The following is an 11,472-nucleotide window of genomic DNA, read 5'->3' as shown; positions in this document are numbered from 1 at the left end:
TATGATATGGGATTAGGGCTGGCGATGCAGGGTTATACAGGGGGGACTGGGGGTTGAGAGGTGGATTAGAGATGAGGAGGGAGCTGTGTGATGGAAAGGGTTGGGTATTAAAGATGAGGAGGTGGATAAGGGCTGGGAATAGAGCCCTCTGTGGCCACCCAGGTCTGGGAGGATGGATGGCCTCTGTGGGGCTGTTTGACTGGAAACAGGTGTGTGTCATCTGAAGATGAAGGCCCGGCTGATAAACATTATTGGAGAACATCTGTTGCTTGTCACAACACGGGTCCGGGCCGACCAGCCCCCCATCCATCAGCCAGGGGCTCGGTGTTGTGCTTGCGGCCCAGCTCGCACATCACTCACCCGGGGACGGAGGCGGCCGATGTGGGCTGCCTGGTCCACGCATGGTCCAGACACCTGCCCGGTGGCGGACGCTGGAGACGCTCCACTGCACTTGAGAAATGCCTCGGGGACGGACGTCCCAGCCGCCCGCCTTCCTCCTCTCCCCTCCACCACGACCTCTGCTATGCTCAAGTGCCACCCCCCCATCACCACCTTCTGACAGGTGTTGTACCAGGTAATGGTCTGGCTTGTTGCTCGCCGCTTGACCTCCCTGGCTGATCTGCGGCGGGCCTGTGCTCCCTGGCCTCCAATCCTCCATCACTGCTCTGTGACAGGCCATTTCGGACCCCCTCTTCTCCCCCATCTCCTACCCACTCCACGCCCCCCTGCCTTGCCTTTCTCTAAGCTCCGAGGCAGAGGACCCAATACCATGCTACACTGCTCCCAAATAAAATGGCCTCTCTCCTAAATGTGGTGATGTGATATTATGGACAGAAATAACAGACAGATGTACCACATTAGCAAAAAGAGAATTTGTAAAAAATTCTAAATGTATCAAAATAGCACCATTTACATAAAGCCTGCCATCAGGCACATAGTACAGTACATGTTATGAGTAGTATGAATTGCAGTATCCCGAGGTACAGTTCAAATGCTTTGTAATATTCTAAAAACCCTTCTACATGAAAATATACTGATTACTTGGCTAAAACAGACTTCTATAGGTCATAGTGTCATTGAACTGATACACTTACAGTAACAGACAGTAACAGCAGTAATGAATTGATATGTGACTTTCCTTGATCTGATAGTACAGTAAGTGATCTTATCAAACATACAACCAAAAGCAATTTCAAAATATATTAACACTTTATGACAAGCAATCAGGCAGACACTGTCAAAAGAAACCAGTAAAATACAACACAAAATATTCTCACTGTATATGATATGAGAAAATGACAGAGTACCATTCAACGGAGAGACAGTACCAGTGGACACTTCGGGAGTGATGGCTGTTGCTCCCATGTCAGTCTGACCAATGACTCTAAGGCTAGGCCACGGGTAAGCAATAGGAGGGTGCAGGCTTTTGTTCCAGCCCAGCTCTAACACACCTGATTCCACTAATCACCTAATCATGGTCTTTGTGAATCATGTGTGATAGTGAAGGTCTGCACACACTGTGCCCCTCCAGCACCGTAGTGCCCACCCCTGTACTAGGCTGCACAAAGCTGCATTGGGGTGAGGACAGAGACGTTATGAATGTCCAGGAAGCGTTTGGCCTGTGGTTAATGACAGGCTAGACCAGTTGACTTGGGGCAGGGGTCCAGTCCTGAGACAATCAGGTAGGGAGCGTCATAGAGCTCAGGTGACATTTCCAATGTCTACCGCCCAGCAGCACATCAATGTTCCAGGTCCTTGTGTAGATGCTCTCTCTCTCTAACTAAACCGGCATTCTGCACCTTTCTGCAGGCTCCCAAAAAGCCAATGCACATTTCTCAACCAAATGTGCAGAATACAGGTGTAGTCATAAGAATACATTGCCTTGTGTGTCTGGTCCAGACCTGAATCACCTTCTGGCTGTATACCTTTGTCCATCTGTCCAACTGTACACAGCCTTCCCATGACGTCCCAGGACCCCTGATTGCATATTTAGGGCACCTTGTTCAGTGTTTGAGACATCTGGCGGGGGTATTTGGGATGTCTAGTTTGGGATGTGGGGCCTCCAGCCGCGCTACGAGTGGGAGAGACCAGGCGGCCTCTTCAGGGAGGGAGAGAAGCCCAACGCTGGGACCTCTGCAATCTCTAGTAGTCCTGAAAAGAGAGAAGAGGCAGACAAAAAGACATTTGGCACCTTCTAGAAATCAAAAGCAAATGTTCTTCGCCGTTCGGGGAGTTGCTGGTGTTTTGGGTTGTTAGCTGGTCGATGTGGACGGTCTCCCGTGAGCTGGGCTTGTGGAGGAAACGAAGACCGCTTCAAGCCAGACACCCCGCTGGGTGTGGATGAAAATAACTGTCAGAGGCCGGAGTGGCTATTGAGGGAGACAGGGAGACACAGAGCTGAAGGCCTGAGCTTGACACACTTACCGACGCACTATTTCATGAAAACCTGGTTCAGCTTTACAGCTCTGGTCCTGGGTGTCTGCTGTGATGGGCGGTAGGTATCACTCACTCATCAGGGCGATGTGTGTGTAATGTGTGTGTCTGTGCGTGTGTGTGCACGCATGTGTGTGTGTTTGTTTGCATGCATGTGCGTTTGTTTGTGTATACAGTACCTTCTGTGCATGTGGGGCCCAGCCAGGTAACAGGACACAGGCAGCGGCCGTTACGAGCGTCACACTGGGCCTGATGGGAACACTGACACTGCAGGGAGCAGCCAGGACCAAAACGATCTCCTCCACAGTCTGATGGACAGACAGGAGAGATGGAGAGAGAGAGAAAAATAATGACAGAAAAGAGAGGAAAGAGTGGCAGAAGAAAGATTTAAAGTAAGACCGACACAACGAGAAAAAGATGGAGACAGCACACAAAAAATAAAATGGCCGATTTAAATACAGTAAATGACAAGTTATTTTTCTATTGGGTAAAGGCATATAATACATACACAAAAGGCATATCTAAGATCCAGTACTGTAAGAAATAGAGCGCCGTTGCAGGTTAGAGGAGGTCGTACCTTTTTCACATCTCTGTCCAGTCTTCCCTGGGGGGCAGAGACACTGTCCCGTGGCTGGATGACAGGGGGCTCCCCCGACGCAGTCACATGACTGCTGACAGCCCTCCCCAAACCTGCCAGCCTCGCAACCTGGGACAGACACACACAGTGAGATACACACACACACACGTGTACTATGTGTCTCTTTTTCCTCCCCGCGACAAACAATACACACTCATCAGTCTTCTCCTTCATAGCGTGCCCCCCCCCCCCCCCCCCTCCCCACACACACACACACAGGTCTGTCTCTATTACTTCATTATAGAGGGTAAACTATCTGGCTGTCTTGCAGCTGCTCTGCAGTGCTCAGTGCTCTCCTGCTGGGGCTGAAGTGGGCATGAAGGCCCTCACACTGAGGAGCCCAGAGCAGGCAGGAGGCCACAGAGATGCAACAGGAATGCATTAAACAGCCTGTCTCTGCAGTGGCAGCCAGGAAACACCTGCCTCTCATCAAATAACCACGTCTGCCAACATATGCTCGTATTCATACATGCACACACAATACAGTATGTTTGTAATATGCACACACGTATGGCTTTTCTGTTATTAAAGAGAACTGAAGTGCTGACCTTCCTGTCTCTATATGAGAACAGAGTGTGAATCAGATTGTGTGATTTTCTCCTCTGTCATCCAGTACTCACGTCTCTGACATTGGGAGCCATGGTAGCCAGGCAGACACACACACCGGCCCGTCACATGATCACACGTCTGTCCCGCCCGGCAAACACACGGACGGGCACAGTTCTGTCCGAAGAAGCCTGAGGGACACCCTGGGGACAGGATGACAACACAGGAAAAAGCTTTGTTAGTGTCTCATACAAGAGCACAACCCATCATCACAATCAGGGGCATGTTCATTTGGCACCAAATGTTAGAAAACAGATTGAAACAAGGAGGGACTACCAGTAAGAAACGCACATTTTTCTTTTTTGTACAATTTTTTTGTTGAAACATTGCGTGACCACATGAACACAACCCAGCTCTTTCATTAGAAATACAGGGCCAGGAGTTTATCCTGGACAGGTCACATGGTGAGGAAAAACTCCTTGCCCTAACTATAATTACAAAAATCCAACGTACAGTGTTCACAAGAGTGTCCGTAGTGTCCGGCCGTGCAGCTGCAACAGCCAGTGAAGCGGTCACATGTCCCGTTGTTCTGGCAGGGACAGTCCAGTGCACAGTCCGGTCCGTATTTCCCCTGGACACACGCTGGACAAACAGACATATGGTAGAGACATACAGTAACAACAACACAACACTCACAACCAACATACCTTCTGTCTGGTGGCACATTCATTGGGGAGGACGGCTCATAGTAATGGCTGTAATGGAATAAATACAATAGTATCAAACACATAACGTGGTTTGCATGTGTTTGATACCATTCTATCCACTCCATTCCAGACATTATTATGAGCCGTCCTCCCCTTAGCAGCCTCCTGTGACTTGTAACTGATACTGCACACATTAACAGTGGAATTACCTAATATAAACATAGAGACACACTGTAAACCAGGGATATGGGAAGTTACTGTGCTCACAGTAGTAGCTACAACATTGTTTCCATGTTGTAACAAAGAGAGTAACAAAACTTTAACTTCAAGAACAGGCAGACATGTTGACAATACTTCTACAGGATAAACTAATGTAGTACTGAACCACAATTAAACTCAGCTGACCCTTTGCCCTGCCAGGCTTCTTTTAACCTAAAGTTATACTGACGTTATCCTGATGTTGTGTTGATGTTATCCTGAGGTTACCTGTCTCACAGCGTGGTCCTGTCCAGCCCAGCCCACACCTGCAGCTCCCGTCCCTGGGCTCACACAGCGCTCCGTTCTGACACACACATGTGTTCCTGCACTGCAGGCCATAGCGCCCCCTAGGGCAGGCTGGAGGAACAGCAAGGCTTTAGATAGTAATCATCATCATCATCATCACAGCACTACCAAGGCCAGCATGACATGTAGTTCTGTTCTTTAGCTACCCAGCCAGCAGTGAGCCTACCACATAGTTAAACATACACACACAAACAGCAACATACAAGCACACGTTTATTTAAGAAACAGTTCATTAGCGAGATGGCAAAGTGGTCTCATTTGGCAGCGATATAAAAGAATAATCATGTTTCTCTGGGTAATTTAGATTGGGAAAACAATAAGCGAATCACTTTGATTCCCCTGTTTATTTATTTGTTTCCTCGCCAACGCCATCGACACGGAACATGGAAAACGAGCTACTTATAGGTCTCTGTAAAGATTCAACACAGGAACATAAGCAGTGGCACGTCCACAGACGTATGGTGCTCACTAGGAGAGCAGAGTGCTTACGAACACCATCGTCTAGAATGGATGGAAACTCCCGTTTGCACTCCAGAGGAACTGCTGATAAACTGCGAGATTAGGGAAACTCAAGAGCCCTACTTCTGTTCTCCAGGAAAATAAGAGCCTCTGATTATTGATACTTTTTTACTGAGGAAATGGAGAATTTGTTAACTAAATACACATTGAAAGCTAATTTGGTTGGTTGGTTGGGTTGGTGGATTCCCAGTTGCCAATCAGACTCTGTGTTCTTGATGAGATCATAGCCTGCTACAAACATTTACTGGTGCATGACAAACAGTGACGGACTGGGACCAAAATCTGGTCTTTACATCCTCAACGGCCCATAGACATAAGGTTAGTTATGAGGTAAAAGTAATTATTACCTTGATGGCAGGACTGCCCGATTTTGCCTGCGGCGCAGATACACCTCCCAGTCACAGGGTGGCACTGCCCTTTCTCCCCACAAGAACACAGACGGGCACAGTCCTGCCCATAGCGCCCCGCCGGACAACCTGTCAGTACGAAGAAAGACATGAAGGCACCATTCAAATGATTTAAAAGTGCAGCATATTTTCTTCCTCCCTTCCTTAAAGTAATCACTGATTAGGAATGACTCAACAAGTGAAAGCGGTGTGACGGAGCCCTTGCATTCATTTGTCTAATCATGTCAAATCCCAACCGTCTTCAGACTGATTCCTAGCAGAACACTCTGTATATCTTTATTCTTTATAGAAGACTCTGATTCATAGTCAGAAGATGACTTGTCAAAGACTGTTCATTTTCACCCATGACAGGTATGCTGCAGACTCACCAGTGCTGCAGTCAGCTCCTAGGAAGCCAGGTGTGCACTCACAGGTCCCTGTCTTAGTGTCACAGCGACCGCCATTGTTGCACTTACATCTGGCCTTGCAGTTTGGCCCATATGATCCCTCTCGACACACTGGGGTAGGGAGAGAGAGAGAGAGCGAGAGACAGAGGCTGTTTTAACATTTTCAAGAGGTTCTCAAGAGCTATTGAATCTCGAGAGTCAATAATGTTGGGTAAACTTGCGAAATTATCACGTCTTGAGTGCTCGCCCGACAGTTGCACCCCCCCTCCGAGAGGGGCACTGTAAACAGAATTTTCTCGTTGACCTCAACACAACACAACATACTACAGTATAAATGGTAATAGCAAATACAATGTTTTTGAAACAGCTGAAATGTATAGACATTTTTATATATTTCAAATGTGTTTTATTTAGTTTAACAGCCTGTTACATTCTGAAATTGTCGCAGTAGTTGCCGCCTGCCAGCTGCACTGAGCCACGTAAAACTATGGAAGCCCATTCCACCCACCATTTTTTATTATGTGTCATCTAGAATAAACATTTGACAACATATCAACAATTGCCTATGTGCCTTTGGAAAATATTCACACCCCTTGACTTTTTCCACATTTTGTTGTGTGACAGCCTGAATTTAAAATGGATTAAGTTGAGAACAAAAAAAATGTCACTGGCCAACACACAATACCCCATAATGTCAAAGGAATAAGTCAATAAGTATTCAACCCTTTAGTTATGGCAAGCCTAAATAAGTGCAGGAGTAAACACTTGCTTAAAACACTTTGAGCTTTGTAAAGTTATTAATTACACTTTGGATGGTGTATAAATATACCCAGGAAACCGCTCAGGGATTTCACCATGAGGTCAATGGTGACTTTAAAACAGTTACAGAGTTTAATCGGCTGTGATAGGAGAAAACCGAGGATGGGTCAACAACATTGTAGTTACTCCACACTATTAACCTAAATGACAGTGAAAAGGAAGCATGTACAGAATAACAATATTCGAAAACATGCATTGTGTTTGCAATTAGGCACTAAAGTAAAATTGCAAAAGATATGGCAAAGAAAGGAACTTGTCCTGAATACAAAGTGTATTCCACTTTGACATTAGAGTATATTGTGTAGATCGTTGACCAAAATGACAATTAAATCCATTTTAATCCCAGTTTTTCACACAACAAAATGTGGAAAAGGTCAAGAGGTTTGAATACTTTCTGAAGGCACTGCACGTTTTTATTGATTGCTACTAGGGCTGTGGCGGTCACAAATTTCGTCCAGCCGATGATTGTCAAGCAAATAACTGTCGGTCTCACTGTAATTGACCATGAAGTAACATAAACACATTTAGTATCTCCTGGCTGCCACACATAGCCTACAAGCCACTGATATCTAATAGTCTAACAAATCCATGTGGTATAGCCTACACCATCACAATAAATCCATTATTTATTTTAGACAGGTCTAAAGAAACATGATATGAAGAAAATGTAGTCTCTTTCAGAAGAACAGAATTCCATACTCTGAGTTGTCCTGATCTGGCTATGCCATATGGCTGTCGGCTTTTTTAAATTTAACTAGGCAAGTCAGTTAAGAACAAATTCTTATTTACAATGATGGCCTACCCTGGGCCAATTGTGCGCCGCACTATGGGACTCCCATTAACGACCAGTTGTGATACAGCCTGGATCCGAACCAGGGTGTCTGTAGTGACACCTCAAGCACTGAGATGCAGTGCCTTAGACCACTGTGCCACTCCGGGCTCCACTAGTTCATTTAACAGACAAGATTTGCTTAGAATTCCATGGCATCATTTTATATTATTTTATAGTATGAAGAATACAATTGAACAAAGCTGAATAAAATAGAAAGGATATTTTCTCCAAACGATTTGAGGGAGTGCGCACATGCGTCTATTCTGTGTTGACCGGTTAACAAAGAAATAAGTACTACTATATGCTTAATTTAGCATTACTAATGTAACTTTAGTTGTTCTACAAATGTTGGGCTATATGTTTTGATTTTTAATACATTGTAAGGCTGCATGATGCGACTCTAATGATGATTTGAAAAAAGTTGCTTGAAAGGCTCTGATTTGTTTTTGCGCAGGCAAGAAGCACTTCGTCAGTCTCTCATTCACAATTTGAGAAGCACTTGATAATGCCTTGAATTTCCCGGCACCATCCCCTTTGTGTGGCCATAATACACCCTAAAAAACCCATGCCTTTTGCAGCCCTTCTCCCTGAGTGCTGCCTGCTCAGAGCACTTCTCACTCACACCGCTCTCCATCACCCGATATGGTCTTTCTCACAGGCTACAAGTGAAGACAGACATATCCGGACGCAACTGCGAGCTTCCTTATCCAATTCCGAGGTGCATATTGAAGATATTGGAAGAACTGTCCACGTTTACTTTTCGTCAGCCAACAAGATGAGTAGGCCTTATGAACAGCAAAAGCACTAACCTATGTCAATCTACTATCCCCATAGTACAAAAGTTGTCCTATTATATTCTGTGTGAGAAATAAATATTCCAAACAGTCTGGGACAGCTAGATAGACAGATACAGTGGGGAGAACAAGTATTTGATACACTGCCGATTTTGCAGGTTTTCCTACTTACAAAGCATGTAGAGGTCTGTCATTTTTATCATAGGTACACTTCAACTGTGAGAGACGGAATCTAAAACAAAAATCCAGAAAATCACATTGTATGATTTTTAAATAATTAATTTGCATTTTATTGCATGACATAAGTATTTGATCACCTACCAACCAGTAAGAATTCCGTCTCTCACAGACCTGTTAGTTTTTCTTTAAGAAGCCCTCCTGTTCTCCACTCATTACCTGTATTAACTGCACCTGTTTGAACTCGTTACCTGTATAAAAGACACCTGTCCACACACTCAATCAAACAGATTCCAACCTCTCCACAATGGCCAAGACCAGAGAGCTGTGTAAGGACATCAGGGATAAAATTGTAGACCTGCACAAGGCTGGGATGGGCTACAGGACAATAGGCAAGCAGCTTGGTGAGAAGGAAACAACTGTTGGCGCAATTATTAGAAAATGGAAGAAGTTCAAGATGACGGTCAATCACCCTCGGTCTGGGGCTCCATGCAAGATTTCACCTCGTGGGGCATCAATGATCATGAGGAAGGTGAGGGATCAGCCCAGAACTACACGGCAGGACCTGGTCAATGACCTGAAGAGAGCTGGGACCACAGTCTCAAAGAAAACCATTAGTAACACACTACGCCGTCATGGATTAAAATCCTGCAGCGCACGCAAGGTCCCCCTGCTTAAGCCAGTGCATGTCCAGGCCCGTCTGAAGTTTGCCAATGACCATCTGGATGATCCAGAGGAGGAATGGGAGAAGGTCATGTGGTCTGATGAGACAAAAATAGAGCTTTTTGGTCTAACTCCACTCGCCGTGTTTGGAGGAAGAAGAAGTATGAGTACAACCCCAAGAACACCATCCCAACCGTGAAGCATGGAGGTGGAAACATCATTCTTTGGGGATGCTTTTCTGCAAAGGGGACAGGACGACTGCACCGTATTGAGGGGAGGATGGATGGGGCCATGTATCGCGAGATCTTGGCCAACAACCTCCTTCCCTCAGTAAGAGCATTGAAGATGGGTCGTGGCTGGGTCTTCCAGCATGACAACGACACGAAGCACACAGCCATGGCAACTAAGGAGTGGCTCCGTAAGAAGCATCTCAAGGTCCTGGAGTGGCCTAGCCAGTCTCCAGACCTGAACCCAATAGAAAATCTTTGGAGGGAGCTGAAAGTCCGTATTGCCCAGCGACAGCCCCGAAACCTGAAGGATCTGGAGAAGATCTGTAGGGAGGAGTGGGCCAAAATCCCTGCTGCAGTGTGTGCAAACCTAGTCAAGAACTACAGGAAACGTATGATCTCTGTAATTGCAAACAAAGGTTTCTGTACCAAATATTAAGTTCTGCTTTTCTGATGTATCAAATACTTATGTCATGCAATAAAATGCAAATTAATTACTTAAAAATCATACAATGTGATTTTCTGGATTTTTGTTTTAGATTCCGTCTCTCATAGTTGAAGTGTACCTATGATAAAAATTACAGACCTCTACATGCTTTGTAAGTAGGAAAACCTGCAAAATCGGCAGTGTATCAAATACTTGTTCTCCCCACTGTAGATCCCAAATTAATACAACCACTAGCATCAACAAAATGTTTTTATCTGAGGCTTACGCAACAGATCAGAACGTTTAGCTTAAAATGTTGACAAACTATTAGTCTATTTCTTCCCATTGTAAGCGCAGCGATGCGTAGGTTATAGGCGTGAATGTTCCATTAGCGTGAAAACACCACTATCAAAACTGACCACAAACGTGATTGTGCATGTAATGCTTTTATTATAAAGGTAAAAATGATGGTAAAAATGATCTTCCCCCAAACTTGAAACTCACACGCTGCTTATGTATGCCTGTTAGGCTCTACACCCCTTGTAAAGCAGATTAATGTGCTTAAACATTTTAAGAAGTTATTTGTCCACTTTAGTTGTGATACAAACCTTATAGGCCTATGTCCTAGGCTACATGAGGTGATGTCAGAGTGATTAGAGGGACAATAGAGTGCTGAGTTAGCAAGTTTGGTAGGCTGCTAATGATCATCAGCAGCATCAGAGCTTGGGGAAGCCTAATTTCCGTGACTAAACTGTCAATTTGTTACACTAAGGGATGGTACATTTCATGTTAACATCATGCTTACATTTGTGTTTGGAGCTCATTATCAGTTATAATGTTAGCCAGCTAAATGTAGCCAGCTAAATGTGCATTACCTTTCGCTAAGAGCTCGAGGGGCATCTAAACCCTCATGGGGCATTTAAACCCTGAACAATGCCTGATAGCTAGCTCTGTGTCCCAGGCTGTGTGCCACAGCCAATCGCATGCAAGCAACAACGCAGCTAACTTGGCTAGTCTTGTGAGTGAGCTAGCTTGTTGGTTAGGTAGTCTTGTTAGCTTTAATCCCACCTTGTAGCACAACAAAATGTGGAAAAGGTCAAGGGGTGTAAATACTTTCTGAAGGCACTGTATGAGTCTGGAGATTATGTCTAAGGATAACCACACAAAATGTGGTGAATAAAGATGCTTCTGAAGCTAAGAAAAATGTGTTTGCTAGTGGGAAGAGTCTGACTTTCAGGGAAATGGCAGTTAAAGACAAGGACACTGATTTTTAAATACAGATTTAGACACAATCACCATCTCTTCAAAGTAAGTTACTGCATATTGTCCCGTTT

General features: G+C 45.0%; 1 protein-coding gene across 4 annotated transcripts in view; it reads right to left on the bottom strand.

Moving 5' to 3' along the window:
* Window positions 1–857: 857 nt before the first annotated feature.
* The window catches only part of LOC139548567 (multiple epidermal growth factor-like domains protein 6), an 89,782-nt gene continuing 79,167 nt past the window's right edge, over window positions 858–11,472 (bottom strand). For 3 of the 4 annotated variants that reach the window (XM_071358301.1, XM_071358305.1, XM_071358304.1), the window contains 8 exons: window positions 6,182–6,310; window positions 5,754–5,882; window positions 4,810–4,938; window positions 4,130–4,258; window positions 3,691–3,819; window positions 3,011–3,139; window positions 2,613–2,741; window positions 858–2,151 (listed from right to left, as the gene is read on the bottom strand). In XM_071358301.1, the coding sequence (XP_071214402.1) occupies window positions 2,072–2,151; window positions 2,613–2,741; window positions 3,011–3,139; window positions 3,691–3,819; window positions 4,130–4,258; window positions 4,810–4,938; window positions 5,754–5,882; window positions 6,182–6,310 (983 nt within the window). In that variant the 3' untranslated portion in view covers window positions 858–2,071. The other variant, XM_071358303.1, reaches the window with a different exon arrangement.

The sequence above is a fragment of the Salvelinus alpinus genome, chromosome 21 (genome assembly GCF_045679555.1).
Source record: "Salvelinus alpinus chromosome 21, SLU_Salpinus.1, whole genome shotgun sequence".
Lineage (NCBI taxonomy): Eukaryota > Metazoa > Chordata > Actinopteri > Salmoniformes > Salmonidae > Salvelinus > Salvelinus alpinus.
Note: the sequence above shows the minus strand (reverse complement) of the source record. Positions and strands in the feature narration are given on the sequence as shown.